The sequence below is a fragment of the Artibeus jamaicensis genome, unplaced genomic scaffold (assembly GCF_021234435.1).
Source record: "Artibeus jamaicensis isolate MK-2021 breed Jamaican fruit bat unplaced genomic scaffold, CSHL_Jam_final contig_864, whole genome shotgun sequence".
Classification (NCBI taxonomy): domain Eukaryota; kingdom Metazoa; phylum Chordata; class Mammalia; order Chiroptera; family Phyllostomidae; genus Artibeus; species Artibeus jamaicensis.
This window is the reverse complement of record NW_026521992.1, coordinates 930,166-955,646: the sequence shown is the minus strand read 5'-3', so window position 1 is coordinate 955,646 and position 25,481 is coordinate 930,166. Positions and strand designations below refer to the sequence as shown.

General features: G+C 42.6%; 1 protein-coding gene across 1 annotated transcript; it reads right to left on the bottom strand.

The window, feature by feature from the left end:
- Positions 1 to 25,204, bottom strand: RAB12 (RAB12, member RAS oncogene family). Its single transcript, XM_037147468.2, has 6 exons — positions 24,697 to 25,204; positions 11,526 to 11,586; positions 5,308 to 5,446; positions 3,262 to 3,351; positions 2,155 to 2,259; positions 1 to 1,202 (listed from the first exon to the last, which is right to left on the bottom strand). Exons 1-6 carry the CDS (start codon positions 25,184 to 25,186, stop codon positions 1,089 to 1,091), a joined length of 999 nt encoding a protein of 332 aa, XP_037003363.1. The 5' UTR covers positions 25,187 to 25,204; the 3' UTR covers positions 1 to 1,088.
- Between the last annotated feature and the right edge of the window lie 277 nt (positions 25,205 to 25,481).

Here is a 25,481-nt window from a genome sequence, read left to right as displayed (position 1 = left end):
TTCATAAATACAAAATTTTATTTGCACTTCATTAGTGTAGAAAGACCACAATGCTTTTCATATCACAACACTCAAGACACACCAAGTTATTCAAATACATAATTACTTATTTATCTTGACTAAACAAAACAGTGCAGTTTAATAAAAGGTATACCAAAGATAGAGTTCACAAATTCATTATCAGACCAAAGAAAAAAAAACCCAAAAAACAAAACCACACTCTAAGCTTAATAGGAATAAGCTTCATCATAAGGGGGAGAAGTTTTATCATTACAAAGGTATAGAGTGTTTAGGCAAATACATGTATGTTCTTTGATATAGTAAAATGTATCTCTTTAAAATTCCTTTAAACAGGATTTGTTTACGACAGCAGCGTTGTTTTAAATTCTTCTATAGTTTCAAAAACATTTTTTTTCTTTATTGAATCTTTGTAGTTCTTAAAAGCAAAAGGTATATCCATTCAGAAACTACGAGAGACTCTGGCCTCAGGACCAAGTCAAACCTACATTCTAACCAGCAACATTCTACCCTTAGGTAACAGTAATAAGTGACCTTCAATGGCGGCTATGGGTGGAGCTTTGCTTTGTGGCAGAAACACTCCGATACTTGCAAGATGCTATAGCTGGGGAAATGTCTTGTAAATAAAGAAAAAGCACTTAAGATAGCTTTCTTTTTTCTTCAAAAAATCTTCAGTTTTACAAATTTTCTTTAAACAGTAAGCAAAGCACCACGTTCTTTCTTCTTATCAGAATATCTCCTGTCCTCATAATATAATTAACAAGGACAATTATATTATTTATTTCAAAAAACATTATACCTTTCATCTCTCCCACTTCATATTAGAAGTACTACATTTCCCAGTATGTACATTAGACACTGGGATAATGAATGAAATATAATAATTTGGAGGAATACATGTAATTTATAACCAAAACTTACCAGGAACTGCATATTTGCATATTTACAAGTTAGTGTATAGCTCTGACTTGGATTACAAAGTGCGAAAGGAAATTTTCAAAATGATTGTAGTGCAGAATAGCGCATCTTCCCCTTCCTAGGAACCATTCCACTGTCTCCAAAGTAGCAAATCAACAGCATCTGACGTGTGGTCTTGGTGGAGGCAATTCTGGTGGAATCTCAGGTTCTGGTTGTAATGAGAGGATACTATTGGACAACTCATTCCTTAAAATATCCAGGGGCATCTTCAGAATAAACAGGAGACAAAAATGCATTTTAACTATACAATGTATATGTTAAGTGCTCTACAAGTCATACAATTACATAAGAATATTTTTAAATAAAGCTCTCTAATCATCAAAGTTTAATTAGACATTCAAATATTAAGCCAAGAAACAAAAACCAGGTTCAAGGTGTTATCATGTCACAACACAAACAAGCCCCGCTTACTTTACACCCTGTGGTGGGAGGGACAAGACAGACCTCAGACACCCGTATTTTTCACAACCCAATACGATGGAAGCCTAGGGCATTAACAAGTGGGTACAGCAACTACCGAAGAAAGAAGTAACCTCATAAACCAACCATTTTATTAGAACCTCCCGAATTATGTCTGAACTGAACAGGTAATATATAATAGTAACAAAAAGTTCTTACTAAAATTTTTTTTGAATGTAAGCCTAAAGATGCTTGAAGTGAAGCTGTCTAGCAATTTTCCTGGCACTTAGCATCATGGAAAGGCTTTGGCAACGGAATCAGCGTCCCGCTGGAGAGAGGAGTTGAGTGAGGTGAGAACCAGGGGCTTCTTAGCTAAGATGCCTGCGTACTCTGTTAGGTCTCCGCCATCTGTATCTAACTTAATCCTCATGGAAAATGGGGGCGGGGGGTGGGGGGAGAGCAAATGTGAAATAAACATGGCATATTGTATACCAGCTCCAGTCACTCCACCAACTGTATTTAAGGCTAAGCAAATATACTGGACATCAATACCAAGGACACCATAAAACCATGGGGTGGGGAAGAAGCTGCCAATAGCTGGCTGGATGCCACTGGCTGAGTTAACAACTTCACCTGGTTTCTGACACTGAGGAAAACCCACGGTACTTCTCTTTCAAAATAAGTAATTCTGAACCAAAAAAATAATAAAGGAAACAACAGGTTTCAGATGAAATACTTTCATGTAGATTTTTTTTTTACCTTTTTCAGAATATCATCAACAAGTTTCAGAAATATTTCATCCACATTGAAGTTGTCCTTGGCACTTGCTTCACAGAACCGCATCCCAGTTATCTGCTGTGCAAACTAAGGGAAAAAAAAATCTTCTCTGTGTGGGGTGCAATGTAGTCTCATGCACAAGCATGAGGCTATGACAGGGGAATCATACCTTCTGGGCGTCAGCTTTAAGGGGAGGGGTGGACTAAAGGTTTGTAAAAGCCTGTTTATGCTTAATCATAAAATTCACAAGTTCAGCAAATCCCCCCAGTATAAGTAATATAATGAAATCTCTACTGTGATACTGGGTGATACATGCTCAATTTTCTAGAACTGCAATATACCTGTCATTTAAAATGTGAGTATATCTGGTTCTTCAAGGAAAGTTAAAATACATTAGAGTAAGAAAAAATCATGAAAGCAATTTTATGCTTTAAAAAAATGTGTTTTTTTTGCCTTGACCAGGTAGCTCAGTTGGTTACTGTTGTCCTGGTATGCCAAGGTTGTGGGTTCAATTAAAGCAAGACACATTCAAGAATCAACCAATGAATGCATGAATAGTGGAACATCAAATTGATGTCTCTCCCAAATCAATTTTTTAAAAAAGATTTATTTTTAGAGAGAGGGGAAGAGAGGAAGAGAGAGAGGGAGAGAAATATCAATGTGTGAGAGATACATCAATTGGTTGCCTCTTGCATGCCTCCAATGGGGGACATGGCCCTCAATCCAGGCATGTGCCCTGACTGGGAATTGAACTGGCAACCTTTCATTTTGCTGGCCCACACTCAATCCACTGAGCCATACCAGCCAGGGTTCAAATCAATTTAAAGAAAAAGTTTCTCTGTATAAAATGTCAGGTTAGATAGTAATGCAGCATATACTAATGTGATATTTTTTTCTACTTCAAAATGAATTTAAGGAGGCAAGAAATTTTTTAAAAAGCAAACACAAGAAAGATGAGATTGAGTGGTAACTATGTAACTTTTTCACAATTTAAAAAATAATCTGTTAAAAGAAAAAGTGTATCAACTGTTGAATGTACAAAGTGTGGGAACTGTGACTTCTTCCCCTTGCTCCCCATACTTCTCTCACCTTTTCACCTTGCTGTCTGGTGATTTCTCTGTCAGTTTCACAGTCCAACTTATTTCCAACTAAAAGAAGTTCTGCATCTTCTGAAGCATACTGTGGAATTTTAAAAGAAGCTGCATTTCAAAGATGGGCATTGTCATATGCTGACAGGAACTGTAAAACGATGCAATATTTTTCACTCATGGGTTCATTCACTCTACGAATCTTTTGAGTGCCCCGCCGTCCCAGGCGGACCTGACTGCGTGGGTGTCAGAGGCTCACAGCATTTTTAGGGAGCAGCGTGTTCACAGGCACTCTGAATCACAATGTTTTTAGTCTCTGACCAGTAATTCCTCAGAATCTACCCTAAGGAAATGATTCAGAACACAGGCAAAGCTCTACAGTACTTAAAAGATGAATGTTAACAAGAAAGTATAAAAATCCAACATATCAAAGAGTTAACTAAGTTAAGATCTATAAAAGAATGCAGCCATTAAAAACCACGCTTTGGAAGACCTCTAATGCCACAGGAAGGCTGTCAGGACAGACTACGTCCTGAAATAAGCAGGATGCAACACGGAGTGAAGCGTAGCTCCAAGCTGGCTTTTCAGGACGGCAGAATCACAGATCTGAAAGTTTACTTTCGTGCTCTGTAATGTGAGTCTTATCATTAATTTTACAATCAGGAAAATAGTAGTTAAGCTACATTTCTAAGTTTTAAAAAAATGTACAGGCACAATATAATTCTCTCTTTAAAAGGGTTAAAATCTCTTGCATAATTCATTTAATTTTGTATTCTAAAAAAGTATTTGAGATAGACTGCAGTAAAAGGCACTGGAATGACGGGACCTTGGCTAGGCTATTCAGAGTCCTGGTCTCCTAATTACTACTGCACAGGTAAGAGGAACAGGCTGGTGCAGAGGAAGAACAGTGCCTGCCTGCTACACAGTAAGCACGTAAGAAATGACTGCACTTCTGCAAAGAGCAAAAAGCAAGGGTCAAGAATGAAAGAGAGGAGAGCACTAGACATTCAGACCTGGGCAGAGTCACAAAATGAAGTACCTAATGGGGCGCTTAAGGTCAAGGCCATTGTTTTTGGTTTTAAATTCATTACATTCTGGAAAATTACACCAACAATTAGGACTGACCCTTTCTAATTTCCTTAGCAGCATGCTGTGTGGCTTCAGCATGGGAAAAAGCAAGTATTCAGCGACACCATCACAGAACCAGCCTCCAGCTCCATTCATTTCTGTAACCCTGGGCCCCTAACACATTTTCAAAGAGGCAGACACCGACAGCGGGCTTGATAAAAGTGGCCAACATTCTCCAATGTTATCTAACAGATGGTTTAATGCGATTTGTAAACAAAAATACAACTTATAATACATTAAATGTGCTTGTTATGCAAAGGATTTAAACATCAATTTATTGCATTAAGGGGAAGAAAACTCAAAATGAGGTCACTGTATACCCCACATCTCGCCCCAAACTGCTGCCTTCTGAATGCATATTTTGGGCACACATACCTTAGAGGGGAACCTACAGCCTACTATACATATAAAATGGTATCTATATGTAGCTGATCATGAGCCAAAAAAGAAATTTTCCTGTTCAAAACGAAAACCTAAAAGGACACCTGTAATTTTAAGGGCAGATGTCCTGTAGGCGACTGAGGCCCTTGGAGTGTCCACAGGCACCGACTGTGGAGAAGTCCATCTCCTGGAGATTGTTTCTCACTAGACACTCACAGAATGAGAGCATCCATCTGAATTTTCTGCAGAAACAAGATGCCCTTTATCCAAGTCCATAGGAGCAGCCGCATGTCATGAAATGAGTGTGTGGGCTTTGAAGTCAGACAGCCCAGGGCACCAGAGTAAAAATCCTGGTTTTAGTACTTATAAACTAATCACAAGTAACAAAATATATACCTACTTTGATTGTTTTAATATGGATTAAATGACCTTTAGTATGTAAAAGCATATACTTCATAAATGTTTTCCCCTTCCTTTGATAAGGATTAACACCCATGAGCAAAGAGTTCACATCTTGAGAGAAAAGCGCAACACTTACCTTATCGATCATCTTCATCCATTTTGGCAAATCATCAAATGTCTCCTTCTTAGTGATATCATACACTAATATGATCCCCTTGGCACTTCTGTAATAAGCTGAGGTAATGCTGTTGAATCTCTCCTGACCTGCTGTGTCCCTAAGAAATAGCAGCAAAAAAATCAGTTCCCAAACAATAACCATAGTAAGCCCCACACATTCCAGAGCCCACACAGCAGCGGTGGCCCCACCAGGCCGATTCTTTTTGTCACCAGGCAACTCCTCTGTGCATGTTCACCATTACTAGTGGGGATTACTTTTCTGAGCTAGTTACATTCAAACAAAAAAAGTGGCCCACTTAAGCTAATATTAACTTTAGAATGATTTTTTTGACATTCTAGAATAAAATTACAAGTGTGAAGCACCTTAATACTATACATTACATACGTACACTGGACCTCCCCCCCCCAACAGAGCCATAAACTCTGTCCTAGCAGGTTCCAAGTGTCCGGCCTACTGCACTGTGATGAGAACTGTTGTGGAGGGAGTACGAAGAACAGCAAAAATGAACCAGGAGTTGGTGGTAGGCTAATATCCAACTTTTAAGTCATAAAGTATTATGCTCAAGTTGATGTTTCAAGGTTGCAGAAAATGTATGGATAATCATTTTAAACTATTTAAGTCTACAACCCTTCTTTAACCAGCCTAGATGGCTAATATCTGATTTTGTTGATAAGAATCCTCCACTACTGAAAAATGCTGTAGAATCAGTCTTATTTTCTTAATCCTACTAAACAGAATCAGTGGTCAAAGGGAAAGGGAGGGGAGATACTAAATAGGTTTACAAATACAAACTGCTACTTTGAAATCTAAGAGCTACACATTCTCCAGGCTGAAGCTGACCATTTCAACATGAAGAATGACAGAAGGACACTAAGAGTGGAAAGAAGTTGGCCGAGACCTATTTTTCCCATCTACCCCACGAAACTGCTTGGGACAAATGAGACTCAACAGAGCATGGCTTATGATCAGAAAAACAATCTCCCTAAAGATGATCTATAATTCAGATCACTCTTTCCCCCAAATCCTAACTGCTGGCATACTCCCGGGGTCAGGGTGGGTCATGGTGGAGTAAGCTGGGGGCAGTGAAGTAAAAAAATAAGGTTCCCCACTGCTAGGCTGTCCAAAGCCTCTAGCAGGACAGCATGTGCGTGTTTGGGGGACAGTGGCCGATGATTTCCAGTGCATCTGACTGAGGTGCAACTGCAGGACTGTGTCCCTGCAATACCTGTTGGCAGTGGTATTGGCCATAATTTATGGCTTCATTCAGATTGAACTTACCACCAGTTAGTTCACATTTCTGATGTTATGCCAAACAAATGAAAGAACTCCTTAGCAAATTCATTTCGCATAAAAAACAAAGCCACTTGCTTTGTTCCAGAAGACATATGAATCCCAGGTGGCCCTTGACTGCAAGGCCCGGGAGAGCCAAGGCTGGTCTGTTTTTGTCCATCAGAGTCCAGCAGGGTGCCTGACCCAGAGCGGCTGCCAATAAACGTGTGCTACACAAAAGGTTACACGATTAAAATGGAGAAAGTTGATGCCATTTCAAGGCCATATAAACTTTATGTTTTGATCCAAAATTGCCAAAGAATTAGAAAACTGAAATGACAGACAGAGACTGAATTCTTCAGGAATTTTATGAACAACTTAAAGACCACATCAATAAGCACATTCAAGAACGGTGAGGACTCAAATACCATTTCATTTACACAGGGAATCAATGAATACAATGATTTCTAGAATCCCAGGCGTTTACTTTCAAAGCAGGAAAGAATTAAATGTTCAGAGTCTGCTGTGCTGTCGGATCACAGATTGTGGCTTGTTCACATTGAGATTTCACCACATAGTATTTTTAATGTTTTAAAAAATATTCTGTGATGTTTGACTACTGTTAAGAAACAACATGTCTCACTTGTTTCTTTACATATATTTTTTAAGATTTTAGTTATTTTTTAGACAGAGGGGAGCGGAGGTAGAGAGAGAGGGAGCGAAACACCGGCGTGTGGAGAACATCGGCTGGGAGCCTGTCACACGCCCAGTACTGGGGCCTCGGCCCCCCACCCAGGCCTGTGCTCTGCCTGGGAATCGACCAGTTCGCAAGCCAGCACTCAGTGCACAGACTCACACCAGCCAGCGCACTTCTCATTTCTTTAAAAAGCAAAAATAACACATTTTCCTACTCTAAAATCGGTGGTTAGCATAATAATAGCTGCACCAAAAATTTAAACACCAATCAGATATAAATCGGATCTTCATTGGGCATTTTGGAAATTATGTCCTTGAATAACTCTTTATTTGAAGAATTTTTCAGTTGGATTTTAGTGCAAATCAACTTCACATTCATTTATATACACATTCAATAAATTAGAATCCAGAAATTTGGGGCTCAAGAGCAGAGACATTAGAGATAATAGAATTCTTTGAAAAATATTTTTATTTTATGGTAGAAAGTATACAACAGGAGAGCTGCCCTCTTCATGGACTTTTCAGTGTAAAACACAGCACGGTTACAGGCACAATGCTGCACAGCCGGCGTCTAAAAGAGGTTTTAATAAAAACCCAATTGTCAAAGAACAGGGATGGTAAAAGGTATTTGTTACGTAGTTTTAAAACCCTGCTGCGTGAGTAACATACTTAGGAATCCTAGACACATTAAGTTGGCTTTCTCTGCTGACTTTAAGTCAGATATACAAAAAGAGAGAGACCTCAAAGTGCAAAATCTGAGACAATCATTCTAACACAAATAAATGACTAAGTAAGATTTACAAAAAGAATCCCAATGAGAAAACATTAACTAGTTCACCACTCTCCATGTAAGGCCATTCCTTGAATTACATCTTTTTGTGACTGGCTCTAAGTGCTCCAAGTGGAAGAGCACCTTCTGTTGAGAGACTATTATTTCCAAAATATCCGGGTTCTGAACATTTTCTATTTGTCTCAAAAGTTCTTTTGCTTGATTTATTTCCCCTACTAAATTATCTGCTATCATATATGTTCAAAAAACAAGACAAATGAAATGTCAGTTCTGTTCAAGATTTTATGAAATGCCTCCTATAGGCTAGTAGTACCATAGAAAACCTGCACAAGTTTCCTCTCTTCAAAAAACTTGATTAGATGCCAATCTGATCATGCTTTTATCTTCCCATGAAGATGCAGAATCTTCACCCGTTATCTCCATGAATCTGAATTTTCACTGTGATGATAAAGAGCTGACTTCTAGAGATTTGCAGTTTTTTAATGTCAGGTAAATTATCATTCACTATAGTTAGCACATGATTTTACTATTATTTCTCCTTCCACTTTTGGTATAGATTAAAAAACCCCTGTAATTTTGTTTCCCCAATTTGGTAATGCAATGATGCTAAAAACACTCAGATTCCCATTTGCCGTATTTAATATATCTAGCTGAATGACACAGTTACTAATTTGAGGGGCAGGAACCAATTTCAGTATGTGAAGTGCTCCACACCACCTTCCAAGCACAGAATGAAAGCAAAGGAGCTCGATGTGTTGCAAGAGCACTGGTGAAGGCAACTTCGCCAACAGGAAAGACAGGCAGGACGGACAGAGCGAGGGGCCTTGCCGTAAAGCACTGCAGAGCTGTGTCTGCCCAGGGGTAGGACACGCGTCATGGCTTCAAGTCCCATTTCAATGCAGTGACTCTGAGTCACTGTGTATCACTTCCAGGATTTCCAGGATAGCATTTGGATGTAAATTCGTGAAACTATATTCTAGCAGAAACATTTTAATTTTAGTTATACTTTAAGTTCTTATGTACATACATGTTGAAACGTTTTAAGTACAGACTTGAGGAAATGGTCCTTTTTCTAGCCCTGATAAATCAAGGAACTGAAAAATGTGATCTAAAAATGTGTCAATGACATTGTAGCTTTTGGTACCTTAAAGCTATAAGAATTTACAGTAAATAATTTTCTTTTTAGATTTGTAATATCCAGACATCATCACAAGTACATTTCTGTGACAACACCTCTCTATGAACTGACTGGCCACATGGGGTGACTATCTGCAAAGCCAGAGCACAGCTATTACCAGCAGTCTCTCTGAAGAGCTCCTTCCAATTACACTGGCTCCTCCTGTGCCCTTGACCGGTGACAACAGTCAAGTGAAGACCGTCTGTCCTCGACAAAGCAATTACAACAGCAACAGCTCAAGGATGGCTGCTGACTCCCAAATAAGCCACGTGTTACTTTAAATAATGAACCACACTCCAGTACTTCCTTTCTGCCTACTTGATAACAGTAAGGTCTTCAAGTCCTACTATCTAGCTAAATCACTGGAATATGCCCCATAGAAAACTTGCAATCATCCTTTCAATAAATCAATAAACCTTGTCTTTATTCCTTCGGTTATACTCTTGCCAGTGTTGTACGGTTTTAAAAATTTTGAGAACAAAGTCTGGGGAGTGATGAACCAAGGAAAAGCAAAGGAAGAATGATTTGATACATTGTTTTACATCCAAGAAAGAAGTATTTTGGAGGTGCCCCGTGCATTTCTTGGAACTGCACCATCACACTTTTCCCCATGAGGTAGGCCCTGGTAGATCAGACTCAAAGTGCTGAAGGGAGATTCCAGAAGGGTCAGTGTCGCCAGCACAGACGTTAGGGGGTGGAGCTCTAGGAGGCACGGGGCATTTGGACACACTTCTGTGAAACAGATCACTACTGCCCGAGATGAAAACTAGTGTTAGTTAAGGCATGTTTTTAAACACAGGCCACCACGTCATCATTTAGACACTGCTGTCATCCACTGAGCAAGCTTCACAAACATTCTAATATTCATTATATCTCCTTTGTGAGGCAACCTCCATCAGAAAGCATCTCACCCACAGGTACTGTGTATATAGGTGGACCACACTATGAATACTTTTAAAGATGGGCTTTACCTTAAAGAGCTTATAAAACTGAAAACAGCAGCTCAAGTGAAGATACTTTGTTGTCATTTCCAGAGTTCAAAAAATGGGCAGCAATATACAAAACAGTTCGCTGCCCTTCCAATCATGGGCAAATGTGGTAAGAAACATGCATTATTTCTGGTATCAGTTATGTAGGCAAGATGTTAATATTTCACAATCAAGTTAAAACCAAAATATAAAAAACCAAAACACAGAACAAAAACCATAACAGCCAAAAGAATTCTAAAAGTAGGTTATACAGTCACAGATGACCAAATAAAGACATTACCTCAGACACCTCCGGTGGGCAAGCAATGCTGGTTCGGCTGCAGCTGTGCCCCAGACAGGGACACAGATGAAGAATGAAGGCATGGCACTAACACTCAAGCATTAGGTGACCGATGATGCCACAGATGAGGCAGCAATTAACGCAGATGAAAGCAAACACACACATGGTGGACAAACACTCAGAGCTGAGATTGACCTGCCGAGAGGAGTTAGTAAGCTGAGTACACGGCAGCTGTGTCGTTACAAACAAAAGGGCATTCTCAGAACACCTCAGCAGTTACTTTTAAACCGCCACCAGACCTGATCCCTTCTCCCCTGGATCGGTTTCCTAAGACCCCCCGTGGGCTGCTGAGAGCCAGCAGAGAGCTCTTAGGGCTGGAAACAGTTGTAACACAGCTGGTTTGGTTCCTCATACGATTATTAGAGTGAGAAAGTGGCTGTGGATTCATTTCCAGTGGACGTTAGTGGGTGCTTATGTCATGTGGTATCAGCAATATAGCCAAAAGGAGTGTATGTGTGTGTGTGTCCCCCAACAGTGATATTCACGCTGTGCCACCAAGGATAGCCCCCAAACTACCCGGAGGTGATCTGGCTTTAAACTGTGCAAATCTGTTAAAAACATACTGGACTTTCTTTGAATACAAACAAAATAACTTTAAAAACACAAAGACAAGCACTTCAGCCATTATTTTGGTGATGACAGTTTTGTCAAATGATTTGAAAACAGAGGCATAAAGTCTCCAAGTTCACTATCATTAATGTTCTTCTCTGCACAACTCCCTGTGCATAGATGGGGTACGGGGTATGAAATACGTAGACTCTTCTCAATTCTCTCTCACCGTTCACTCTATTTAAAGACGAGCAAAGGAGAGGAAAAGCAGGAGAGGCCAACCAGCTCACGTGGTTAATTGTATTAGACAAGCATGTGGATGGCTGAACACACACGGCAGTTACTGGGTACAGGTCCTCCACTCACCAGATCTGCAGTCTGATTTTCTTGCCTCTTAGCTCTACAGTTTTGATTTTAAAGTCAACACCTGCAAATAAAACAAATGAAGATGAAGCAAAAACAATAAAGACCAAATCGGTCAAAAAAACCATCCCATTTGTACATTTTAATATCATTATCTGGGCCTTGGCCAGGTAACTCGGTGGGTTTGAGCATCGTCCTAACAGGCCGAGGCTGTGTTTTTGGTCCCTGGTCAGGGTGCAGACGAGAATCGACCAATGAGAGCTTAATAAATGGGTCAACAAATCAGTGTTTCTCTAAAATCAATAAAAATAATTTATGATTATCAGCAAAACAAACTGGAAAAAAACAAACACCCCCTCATTATCACTAAATCTCAAAAGGGAAAAGCAAGTGTGCCAGTACCTGTAACTACCCATTCCAAATTTCACCACACGACCGTAAGTCAATCTGTGTTACATTTTACCCTGAACTATTTCTGTAGCATTTACTATTTATAACACAACTTTTAAAAAATATTATTAATTATAATATAGTTTATTACTACCATAAGTTTAGCTTAAAAACCATAAGATTACATTTAATAATTACAATAGTAAATAAATGGCTTTAAGAGAATGTTATCTTGGGGAAAATTCTTTTACAGGACACTGGAAACCACCTTCATTTCAAGCAGCCTCAGTCTAAATTTAGAAATTGTATTAACTGTTTTAGCATTCGTACAAAATTTAGTTAATACATAAACATGACTTCTTTATTGTGTTGTCAATAGTGTGGAAGAGAAATTATTTTTTAAAAATCTATACATAAAAGTTAACACACCCAACTTTTATTTATTTTAGTACCTATAAGCAAACCATTATGTATCACTGTCCCATTTCAATTCAGCCTTTAAAGCTTCAGACGATTTTTAAACCAAATTTTCATTTGTCTATGTTCCCTTACATGCGTCTCAGTTACAGAAAAGTTAAGTATTTCGGGCAGTATTTTCTACACAATTTTCAAAACTAAAACAAACAAGCAGACAAACAAACCCAAGGAATGCTGGCTAAATCTGAGAACTAGAAACACGGCCTTTATTGGAACCACCTCCTGTCTGCTCCAGAGGACCCGGGGCCCCCACGCTGCCTGGCCTCCAACACGCAGGGGGAGGCACCTGCCGGACGGCAGGGACCCACTCCCAGGCTCTCATCTCAGGGAACTGATGCAGCACTTCAGAGTCAGATGATGTTCTTGAGGTGATGAGAAAGGCATATGACTGTTTTTATAATTAGTAACACACTGTAGACACCAGTGCACCACCAAAGGACATGTTTACAACCTTAGGTGGAGGTGAGGCAGTAACCTTCACCTGGACAACACAGAGAAGTTGCCTGAATATAAAATGTCACAAGAAAACAAAGCTAGAGCATACTGTATTACATTTCAATTCTTAATCTCTTACATCAGATATAATTTAAAATGTCACAAAGTGAAACCTAGTTAGTTCAATTTCACTTTCAGTTCTGGAACAAATTTGCTTTCTGGGAGTCAAATGATATCAGCACCAGGGGAGGAGAGAGCTTAAAGAGACACTGACAAGGCACAAAAAGCAGTCCGGACACATCTGCTCTGTCCTGATTTTAAGAAGGCACAGCTTACTGACCAAATACTGTCCTCCTTACATTAGCTCCAAGTTGGGACCTTACTACGTTACTCTGATGGCAATTTACAAATGAAATCCATATTTTTGTTATGACGACTATTCTATTTTACTTGTGTTTCCAGTTTTATTTTTTAAGTTTTAGTTAAGGGACCTGCAACTTTTGTAAAACATTTATCACAGAGGCTGCTGCTTTACTGAAAAGAACTGGCAGGTGATACTTGAGCTCTGCTTCAAATCAACAGAAAGAATCCTTTGAGGACTTCTGGCCAAGATGGAGGCATAGGTAGACACACTGTACCTCCTTGAACCACCAAAATAAGGACAACAATTCAGAAACAAAGTAACAACCAAAACTGAAAGAAAATTAAACTGTATGGAAGTCCAACAACCAAGGAGTTAAAATAGATACATTCATCCAAACCAGTAGGCAGGGCGGCCGAGTGGAGAGGGGTCGGGGCACAGGAAGTGGTGACAACAGGTGCTCAAGGAGGCACCAGGCAGACCCTGGGCACCCAGGCGGCGGGTGGCAGACCCCGGGCATGGGGTGGCAATGGGCAGACCCAGGGAGGCAGCGACTGAGAAGTGGGGCATTGTGTGCAAAGTGGCTGGCTGACTGGGCAGCAGTCCCACATTCGCATGCAGATAACTGGGGAGCCAGACAGATCATGCAACCCAGGGTCCTAGTGCTGGGACATAAAGCCTCAAAACACCGATCGAAAACACTTGTAGGGGATGACGCTCAAGGAGAGACTCCCACCCTCACAGGAAAGTTTGTTGGAGAGACCCACAGGGTCCTAGAATGCACACAAGCCCACTCACATGGGAATCGGCATCAGAAAGGCCCAATTTGCTTGGGGGAAGTGGTGGAAGAGGCTGAGGTGCAACAGACTGTGGAGCAAAATGCTATTTTTTCCCCTCTCTGACCCCACCCCCACATAAGCATCACACCCCAGCAACTTGGGTCACCTGGCCCTGGTGAACACCCAAGGCTCCGCCCCTCGTACATAACAGGCACAAACAGACCAAAGCATTATGGTTTAAGAACAGTTCAAAGCCCCAGAACCAATACTTCTAAGCGAAAAAGAGATAGCCAACCTATCAGATGCACAGTTCAAAACACTGGTGATCAGGATGCTCACAGAACTGGTTGATTTTAGTCACAAATTAGAGGAATATATAAACTTTGAACTGAAGGGAAATGCATAGGAAACCAATAGTGATGGAAAGGAAACTGGGACTCAAATCAAGGGAGTGGACCAGAAGGAAGAAAAAAATGACCAAACAGAAAAGAACAAAGAAACAAGAATTAAAAAAAATGAGGAGAGGCTTAGGAACCTCTAGGACATCTTTAAACACTCCAACATCCGAATTATAGGGGTACCAGAAGGGGAAGAGGAACAGCCACAAGTGGAAAACTTATTTGAACAAATAATAAAGGAGAATTTCCCCAATCTGGCAAAGGCAATAGACTTCCAGGAAATCCAGGAAGCTCAGAGAATCCCAAAGAAGTTGGACCCAAGAAGGAACACACCAAGGCACATCATAATTACATTAGCCAAGATTAAAATGAAAGAGAGAATCCTAGAAGCAGCAAGAGATAAAGGGGACAGTCACCTACAAAGGAGTTCCCATCAGACTGTCAGCTGATCTCTCAAAAGAGACCTTACAGGCAAGAAGGGGCTGGAAAGAAGTATTCCAAGTCATGAAATCCAAAGACCTACATCCAAGATTGCTCTATCCAGCAAAGCTTTCATTTAGAATGGAAGGACAGATAAAGTGCTTCTCAGATAAGGTTAAGTTGAAGGAGTTCATCATCACCAAGCCCTATTCTAGGAAATGTTAAAGGGACTTATCTAAGAAAAAGAAGATAAAAAACATGTATGCTAAAATGACAGCAAACTCACAATCACAATCACACCTAAAATAAAAACAAACTAAGGAAACAACTAGAACAGGAACAGAACCACAGAAATGGAGATCACATGGAGGGTTAGCAGCAGGGGAGTGGGAGGAAGAGGGGTGTAAATGTACAAAGAATAAGTAGCATAGATGGCAGGCAGAAAATAGACAGGGGGAGGGTAAGAATAGTAGGGGAAATGTAAAAGCTAAAGAACTTGTGACACATGAACATGAACTAAAGGGGGGAATGTGGGAGGGAGAGGGTGTACAGGGTGGAGGGGAGTGAAGGGGGGGAAATGGGACAACTGTAATAACATCATCAATACAATATATTTGGGGCGGGGGAGAGAATCCTTTGAAACAAACTCCCAGCGCAAATAATTTTTGTTTTTCCAGCTAAGAACTGTTGAGACTGAACATGTCAGACACTCTTTCTCAACCAACTGAAGTAACTTATCCCACTTCAGCAGTCCTACACTGGGACTGTTTTGTAACCACAAAGTTTAGTAAGTAAAATACAAGAAAACGGCACCATTATTCAAAATCAAGTAATAAGTTGTAAAATTATCATCATGTTTTACAAATACATTACTGACTTTAATAAGAAAACAAAGTAAAGATATGACAGTGAACAGGATTAATAATCGGTTTAGCCAAAATGAAGGCTGTCTAGTTTTAGCAAGTAGATTAATGAAAAAGTAAATAACGACAAAAATGAAAATAGCCTGTTGTTAAATCCAAAACTCCATAAAAGGAAACAACAGCTCATTAAAACAGTCCTCTCTCTTAAATGAAACAGCCCTTCCGTCTAACAGACACTCGGTGCCTTCTAATGCCTGGAAACTTACCCCCGTTCGCAGCTTAGAAATATATCCTTGTATCAGTGCACACAACTGAACATTCTTAAAAACCTTCTTACATCAAGTCAAAAGTACATCTCAATGTTGCCTGTTTTAAATATTTGCATGTCATAGAAATTATAACAATCCCTCATAAAAAAAGGTAACAAGTCACTAACGACTTTAAATATTCAGATTAGTTTTGGACAAAGCACAGAGAAGCCCCTCCTCACTGAGGAGTGCCTGGGACCTATGTTTATAAACGGGGGACAAAAAGGGTGGCGACTTCATTTCCATCCACAGCCCGTGCTAAAAACCCAGTTTCCTGCAGGCGTCTTGACTAACAGAGAAAGCGACAGGCCTACTACGGCATCGGTTGACTGGGACGACCCCTGCCCTTAAGGAACTTGGCCATACTGGCCTAGTCAATGAAACACCCCGTGCACTTGGCAAAGAAATGCTTTTCTCTGCTGCCCTCTCTAAAAGAAGCCCCCTCGTCTGCCCAGATACCTTCTAAGTCCTTAGTGATGTCCTCTCTGAAGCCCCATGCGCCGAAACCCCAGCCCTTATCCTCATTCTTCACCTGTGTTTCCCGTTGGACTGGGATTCTCCTCTAGCCCTTTACCACCTTGTTCCTTCTTGGTTGTTGGTGTCCCCGTGAGGACACAGTCACCCAAAAGCTTAGGATACTGCCTGGTGCTCTACATGGCTCCATGAATCTGCTAAATAACCCTTCTTCCCCCCATCACATGTTGGGTATGTAAGGAGGAATGCTAGTGTTTTTTAGAAAAATTAGGGAAATTTGGGACTTTTTTGTTGTTGTTGTTAAAGCCCAAATAAAACACCTAGGTAGTAAAAACAAAGGGCAGATGTTTTGAATGTGTCCAGTGGGCAGTGTGGAATTGGAGCAGTGAAACGCAGGGGTGCCCAGCACACACACGTCATCCCACAGGTGGAACTCTTCATTTCTTCTGCAATTCCTATCACTGGGAAGCCCTACCATGGGCATCTCCTCTCCCTACATATGCTCATCCCAGGAATTACAGCAACAGTCTGCTGAGTCGCTTAGGTGGGAAGTGGTCCACTGAGTAAAAATTCTGACAACGGGAGCTTACCTTTAAAAAAAGATTTTACTCATTTATTTTTAGAGAGAGGGGAAGGGAAGGAGATAGACAGGGACGTCAATGTGTGGTTACCTCTCACACGCCCTCTACTCGGAACCCGGCCCACAATCCAGGCATGTGCCCCGACTGGGACTAGAACCTATACCCCTGCAGCTCGCAGGCCGGCACTCCACTGAGCCACACCAGCTGGGGCTGTGGGAGCTCACCGTTCTTCAAGCCAATGTTGTGGAAGTCTTCCCAGAAATACTTATATCAGAAAGGACACAGGTCACAGGGGGTAATCCCTGTATCAATAGGTGTGCACTACTCTAATGTGAGGCACCGTGTCTTCTTTATTTTAATGACCTTTAATAGTAACAACAGTGGACATTTGTCAAACATGCGGTGCCTGACATCCAAGACAAGGAATCCAGCAGCCCAGAGAGGTGTGTGCTGTTATCCTCATCTTGGAGAAAAATGTCAGGGCAGGGAGGACAAGTGACCTGCATTAATGTCACAGCACACGCTAGTTGAGTGGCAGAACCTATATTCACACTCATAATACTGCCCACAATGAAGAGTTGTTATAATGGAAGTCGGATGCCTGAAAACAAGGTGTGAAAACAAAGTGTGAAATACTCTGCAAACGAGCCAGAATCTCCACAATCAAGCCATGAGTGAACAGAGCGTAACTGTGCAATGTGTCATCTTCTTTGTATTCGTCTTTCATAAATCGCAGCAATAGCACGAAGAATTTCCATATTTAGTACTGATAAGATTTGTAAATTCCCCTCCCTTGAGGCAAAACATTACTGTATTTCTTTTTTGCTGGGCCACAGCAGTTACAAAAGTGAAAATAGCCAAACATCAAGAGAGGCTTCTTTCTGCACATTCCTTTCCAGCAAACGCTAAAAAACCATATATATAGAATAACATCTTGGCCATGCCTATGATTACAGCTGGACAGACGTCCCCTCTTTTTCTTCTCTGCTCTACACCACCACCAAAGATCTGATTTTCTTACTTAACATTCTCAGAAAGTTGAAGGATTCAGACCTTGAAATAGTGGTCACAATTGTTACTACCGGTTTATAATAACTATCTGAAATTTGTACAGCTTTTCTTCCCAGGATATACACTGTATGCAGTGTCATCCAACTTGGAATACAGTATTTCTACCAAGGGAGAAGATTTCTTAACATTTTCAGAGTTGAGAGCGAGAAAATAAATTAAGAAATGTGTCAGGGCCACATAAAGGAAAATTGAACGTTAGAAAACAAGGCGCCTGACCATGAAGCCAGTCTTCTGCCGGACACCACCTACCAGAGCAGAGAACGGCAGCAGTGCCCACAGGAAAGCACCGCAGAAAGGAAATCGCGATGGAAACGGACTGGCAGTAGGACCACCTTTCGATTTCTGTACCGAACACACCCAACTTGAGAACTACTCTGAAATACTATCTGGCTCTTCCTGCTTTCACTGTTAGGAGTATTCAATGAAATAGAAACTAAGTACTATCACTGTGAAATATCCTGATCATTCTCAGAAGTAGGTGTCATTAAAATAGTAAAATGATTTCACGTCACTAAAAAATGCTTATCGGGCCTGAGGATACCAAAGCCTATCTTAAGTTTAAAAGACCTGTCTCTTTCCCTCCAGGCTGGACGGACTCCACTGCAGCACACGAAGACCACGTCTCCGGTTCCTGGCACGGGCAGGAGCACGAGGAGAAAGCCTCGCACTTGCCTGGAACCGCAGACACATCAGGCAGGGAAGAGTCTGAGGCGATCAAAGCAGAGGCTTGGGGAACAGAGTGCGTGCCACTGGGGAACCCATCAAACAGGCGGACAGTTCCACTTCCACGAACCACACATGTATAAAAGAATTCCACAGATCGGGGTTTATTCCCTTTGTAACAAAAAGATTAAGAACTCTTTTATGGTGTTGAGTATGTTTCAGGTACTAGTCTAAGGCCTTTATATTTATTCACTGTATGTGAACTCACTGCAGTATATACTCCTAACAACTTTATACAGTAGATAGTATTACTGTCCCCATTCTACAGATGAAATAACATGTCGGAGGTTAGTTACTTGCCTGAGGTCACCAGGCTGACATTAGAGCACAGATCTGGACCCGGGCCAGGGGGCCCTGCCTATGTGTCCCTGCTCAGCCTCATCTGATGAGCGAGGGAATGGCTGGAAGATGGCTATAAACATATATTCAATGTCGAAAAAAAAGAGTTCTGCATTTCCAGGGAAACGACAGCAGTAAGAGTGAGGGATGCTGACTGGCTCGACAGACTGACCGCCCCTACACGGGCCGGCCTCCCTTGGCTCCCTGCTTACGCCGACCCCCATCTGAAAAAGCAGTCGTTTTGACCTCTTGGTTACAAGAGTGAAATTTAAAAAATGGAGAGACTGTCAAATAGATATTGTATTTTACACAGGTTATGTGTTTACACTTTATTTCATATCTATCTCTAAAGGGCTACTTCAGAGTTTTTGCATCTACAATATAAATCAGAAGGGAATGTAACTGCCTTTTCTAGGCCAGATACGTAAGATATCCTATCCCCACTTATTCCAGGAGATAGGAAAAGAGGGTAAGCCGGGCTTTTCTTCTTCTTTTTTTATAAATAAGGAAAGTGAAGTTACGTCACTTGCCCAAAGACACTGACCACTGTGGCAGAGGTGGGACTTGAACCCAGGGCTTTGTGCCCACCTCCGAAACCCTCGTTCTCCCCACAGTATGCCATCACCTGGAGGGGCTCCTAGGATGAGAGCGATGGCCAAGGAGAGGGGCAAGTGCTTTTCAGTGAAAACGTGATGATAGGTGAGTGATTCTTTATCAGTCAACAAGAGAGCGGAGTCCTGCTGCGTAGCAGGACCGAAGACGGGAAGACAGCAGTAAGGAGGCCAGAGCTCCTCAGTTACAAGCAGCCCGTCCCTTCACCTGAGTCCTGACTTGCAGGATCCTGAAGCTTCTGCATTAAGTGGAGCCTGGAAAACCAGGGGAATTTTGTTTATCAGCTATTTCTATCATTAGTTTGCCTGTGGTGGAAAGGCAGGCTGCTGTTTTATTTTGTAAACTAAGAGGGCATTATGTAGGCACCAGAAACCACACGGTGGAGGCTGTCAGATTTGGCGGGAAACGTCCTCTATGGAATATGGTGTTCTGTTAAGCCTGTTTTCTGATTTTAAAGAAAAAGGATAAAAAAAGTCCCATTCACTTAAGGGCACTAGTTTTGGTCTATTCTGGTTTTCTAAATATTCCCCAAATGTCAGAGATGTGCAATCAAAGAACGAAAGGAGAAGAATCAATCTCTTCCTCTGCTGAAGTACGAAAGCACAGCAGTCTACCTCCATGGCTCACGTCCCTTTCTGAAAGGGACAAGCCAGGTGAGCAGGCCTCAGCTGCAAGCCCTGTACGTGGTTGGCAGAGTGGCACCTAACGTTAATATGAAAAGCCTCTCAAAAATATTGTGCTGACTACTGTACAAAGCTATGTCTTCTTTACAAATTCAAACCAATAATTAGAACAATGAATCGGGCACCCAAGGCTGAAGAATAATTTGCACCTCTCAGAGGAACCAACTGTCTTCTCAAGCCAGTTCCAAGATCGCTAACAGACTGCTCCTGGCAGATTCCACAGGCTGGAGGGAGAGAAGCAATCTCTAAGAATCTGGATCTCTATCAGGCATAATGAAACCTTTCTTCTTCAGTGCCGTGCAGAACAGTGAAAGAAAGGCTGCATGCACCTAAGCCAGGTCTTTAAATAGATTTTTATTCCACCTAAATTAAACAATGCCACCACAACTACATTTCCATACTTTCTTTGAAAGATAGCTACTTTATTTCACAAAAACCAGGCACACTTTGCACAAGCCTATCACTGCACATTAAGTTCACGAAATAAACCTAATCGCACGATGCACAGCACATGCTGGCATAAAAAAACTAGATGTTAACCAAGATGCATCAGCTCCTGTCACACTCACTCACACTCTGGCAGGGAAGTGAAACACTGGCAGCCGAGGCGCTGGGCTTTTGCAGTGGGAATTCTGGACGACTTTCCCTAATACTTTCAAGTGAAACATTCAGGCAGATCAGTGATGGCTTGGAAGACTATGTACAAATGCATAAGAGCAAAATAAAACACAGTTTAGAATGTGAATCCAGTAGATGTTCACACTGAGTTTTCTAAAAATCTCAGACCTAAGTTTCCAGGACAGAAAGAGTAATGAATGTCCCTTACCAGTGGTTCCACTGCTTCTAGGTTAAATTGACCAGGTGAACTGCAATTCATCTACCTTGTCACCTAACATTCAAGGGCAGACTCGCGCGCAGCCAGCCATTTCAGCCAGGGATTTATATTCACAATTTCATGAGTATAAGACACCAAGTATTATTTGAGAATAATATTCCACTAAGACAATTTCCATTAAAGTCAATTATTTAAAAACAGTCTTTTAAGCTCAACCAAATCAACTTCTGACTTAATAATTTTTTTTTTAAATCAACTTTTTGCTCACTTAAAATAGGTTTCCTCAAATCCCTTAGGACAGGGGTGTCAAAATCATTTTCACCGGGGGCCATATCAGCCTTATCAGCCTCGTGGTTGCCTTCAAAGGGCCCAATGTAATTTCAACTCCTTAACAGTTAAGGAGAAGTTACATTTATACAGTCCTAAAATTATTTCGGCCCTCTGAAGGCAACTGTGAGGCTGATGTGGCCCCCAGAGAAAATAAGTTTGACACTCCTGTCTTAGACTTTCCACAATGATCTTGTACAAAAAGTCCAGGTGAGTCTGATTCACTTTTAAAAGGCACTTTGGAGGTAGTGTCTTCTAGTCTCTGACTTACGCAGGCCATCACTTAGTGAGGCCCCGTGGTCTGCGCAGGAGCAGGCTCTTCCCCACCTGCCTGTGCGGCGCACGGTCTTTCCCAGACTCTGCTGTCAGGAGCAGACACACCTGCAAGTCTGGACAGGGTAAGGGAAAAGTTCTACCAGGGAAGAGAATCTTTCTTTCTACACAGCTGACTATACTGCCTGGAGATGAAACTTGACAGACTGGCCTCAGAAGGACCTATGAGCTAACTGCTCACACAGCAGGCATTCAGGTGAGGCAAACACAATTCCACACCACACCCAACGCCATATTTAAATAGCATTTTTCTAAAGGAACTTGAGGAATGAATTTATCTTTACAGCATTCCAATGGTGAGGAAACCCTCCCTGACCACTGCGTTCCCCAAATATTCTGTACGCATCTCTACCACTGCCCTTATCAACCTGGACCATCTTGTTCCCCAGGACTCTGGGCCACATCTGGATAGATTACATCCTTTTCACCACTGAGGGGTCCCCAGTGGGTATGTTAGCACCCAATACACAATAAGTGCTCAATAAGTGATCTGGTAAGTGGAAGGAGAAAGCACTCAGCAAGAGAGCCTGAAGGGGGATTAATTTGCTTTCTGAAAGTGTCTTCCCACTCTGGATCAGACCAGAAACTATCATCTTTCTCTAAACTTCCCACAATAAACACTTATGAGGTCAAGTACTACAGGCTATGCATGGAGGAAACCAAAATGAGCAAGACCAGAATCCAACCACACAAGAGAGCTTGTCATGGTGCTGGGGGAGGTATGTGCATGTGTATGTGTATGTACTTGTTTGTTTGTTAAGGGGATGAGAAACAAACTGCCTGGTCTCTGTGCCTCCTACTTTCTCATTCTCAAATATCCTATGGAATCCTGCCCAATCAGTTTCACTGTCTTCATGCCGAAGTCATACTCTGAGGCTTTATGGCTCCACTTGCTACAGAACAAGGTCCACGCTCCTCAGCATGACAATCAAGGTCTTGAGGCATTCACTCCTGATGTCCCCTATTAAATCTTTCCCAAAATATGGGGGTGCTGCTCCATCATGGCCCTAGCTTAGAAACCTCTTCCTCATCTCTCCTCTGCCTTACTGTAATGCATACCTTTGCTCACCTCCTATTTCACCTCCATCCACCCCAGCCCTGTTACCCACCCATTGGTGCCTGATTTCTTTCCATCACACAGTACAACTTTATTATCCCTCATTTTTATATACTTAAGTGTGGAGCCATAGAAGACTGATAATTCTGAATTGCTTTTGCCTCTATTTTATATACATCAGGTACTAAAGTACCAGTATAAACTCTCATTTGATGGTTTAACTCCCTGTACTTTATATGATCCAACATTAGATATTTGAAACAGGTAAACTTATGCTACTGAACTTTAACATCATGGTCCCAAGGCCAACATTTAAAAAACAAACAGGCGACAGAGAGTACAAGTATTTCCAAAATGATCTATTCTAAAATAAGCATTAAGGGCAACCAATTCTCACAAACTAAACAAGAAGACAATTCAAAATTTGAGGGGTTTATTTTCCATTATTTTAAATGTAGTACTTTTTTGTTACATGGCGATTTAAAACCAATTCACCCCAAATTGTACTTCCTTGAAACTGGATACAATACAAAATACATGTACAAGACTACAGAATACTTTTAACTCTGAATTTCTAATTTAAATACCATGCGATGTTTCCTGAACCTCCTCTAGGGAAATCCATCACTGCCTATCACTAACGGTGAATGCCCTTTATTTTGAAGAACTCCCTCATCTATGTGGTTCCCCAGCGGTGAAGGCTTTTAAGGGGTTTTCCATAGAATCAACTGTTACCTACACCCACCAGACAGACCTCAATGCCAAGTCCTCTACTTCTGACTTCATTAAAAAATTTCCCCCGCAGTTTCAATTTTAAGTCCTCAGGACATTAATCTCCCTGACTTGAGTGTTCCTGTATTTACCTCATTGTTGTACTTCACCCATCTGGGCGTACAGGATGACTTATCTCCATTTTTTGTGAGTCCCTGGGTTACTTGAGGTCATGGACAAGTACAACTGAAGTCCCTCTGCCCTGCACTTACAGTTAAAGTAAGAAGGTTAGTGTAGTTTTAATCTTAATGATATTCTCTACAGGAAATTTTAAACTTATTTCAGCATATCATAAAAGTGAGTTCAAATTTAGAGAATAAGCCCTGGTTTACGGAATACTCGCGAGGTACAGCTAAGGCACCAAAACTTGCTGTAGACGACCCACTTTGGCCCCTAGCCAGGGGCACAGCTTCACTTCACTACACCCCCTGTCCGCTGCTCCATCGCACCGCCTTTTCCTTGCGTGAGTAATGTTAAGGGTCGAAAGTTTCCGTGGAGAAAAGCTCACACTGTGCCCGAGCGCTGAACGGGACCAACGCATCATCCCACCCCATGACCGCCCTTGGGGGGCGCGGGAGGGGACGCTAAGACTCCTGTGTTCAATAACCCGCTCCTACCGGGCCCTTGCGTTTGTGCTGGGTTTGTGAGGTTTGTGCTGGGGGAGGAGGTTCCATGAGCAAGTATACGTGGAGACCACACTAAATTTCTCCATCTGGTTTTGGGAATAGAATCGAGGGCTTCCACGAGGTCCGTCCCCCTCCCCTAGATATCACCGAGAGGTCCATCCACCAAATGTAGGGCCATACACTTGGGGAGGAAAAAGCTCGGAAACGCGATGAAAAGCGAGGCCGACTGAGCTAGGACACTAGCCCCGGGGCACTGGGGACCCGGGAAGGGCAGTGCCGGCGTCAGGTGGGCCCAGCCCCGGATCCCTTACCCACGGTGGACTTGCAGGCCTCGCAGAAGGTGTCGTCGGTGAAGCGCTCCATCAGGCTGGTCTTGCCCACGCCGCGGGAGCCTATGATGATGACCTGCAGCTTGAAGTCGGCCGGCCTGGGGGGCTGCTTCCTCCGGCGGGCCTGGCCACCCGACAGCGCCGGCGAACCCGCGACCAGGCCGCCGCCGCCCCCTGCCCGTCTCTGCAGCGCGGCGCCCGGATCCATGCAAGCATACGGCTCCCGCTCGGCCCGCCGCCCGCCGCCCCCCGCCCCCCGGACGCGCGCCCCGGGCTCCGGTGCCCCTTCGGCCTCCGCCGCGCGCCAGGGGTCGACCCCGGGCTCGGCGTCTGCCCACTCGAACGGCCCCGGCGGCCCGCGGGCTTCGCGCTGCAGCTGCGCTGCTGGCGGCCTCCCCGCGCCCGCGTCCAAGCCGCCACCGCCGGGAGAAGAGGAAGGGAAACAGCTACTCCGCAGCAGCGGCAGGAGCATCCCGGACGAGGAGGGGCAGGAAGCGCAGGCGCGGGGCGGGAGGTGGGGGGAGCCGCGCCGGATTTGAGGCTGATTGCACGCGCGCCCCCTGCCGACGGGAGGACCACCAGCCCTGCGCCCCTCCGCTGCTGCTGCGGGCTTCACTCTTCACCTACTTTGATTTCTAGTAGCCTGATGCTGTTCGGCTTCCACTGTGTTCACCTCGCCAGCTCTCTCTTCCCTCTGTTTTGTTTCTGGCGGCTCTTTTATTTCTCCACTCTCCCCCACCTTCTCCCCTTTTCCTTTTCACCCCTTT

What these genes read in the sequence shown, in the direction of transcription:
- RAB12 (XM_037147468.2), bottom strand. Translation starts at nt 25,186, where the DNA reads ATGCTCCTGCCGCTGCTGCGGAGTAGCTGTTTCCCTTCCTCTTCTCCC. An exon ending in GGCCTGCAAGTCCACCGTGG is followed by an intron (nt 11,587 to 24,696) that starts GTAAGGGATCCG and finishes TTTTATTTGCAG; the next exon opens with GTGTTGACTTTAAAATCAAA. An exon ending in GGATGAAGATGATCGATAAG is followed by an intron (nt 3,352 to 5,307) that starts GTAAGTGTTGCG and finishes AAAATTCCACAG; the next exon opens with TATGCTTCAGAAGATGCAGA.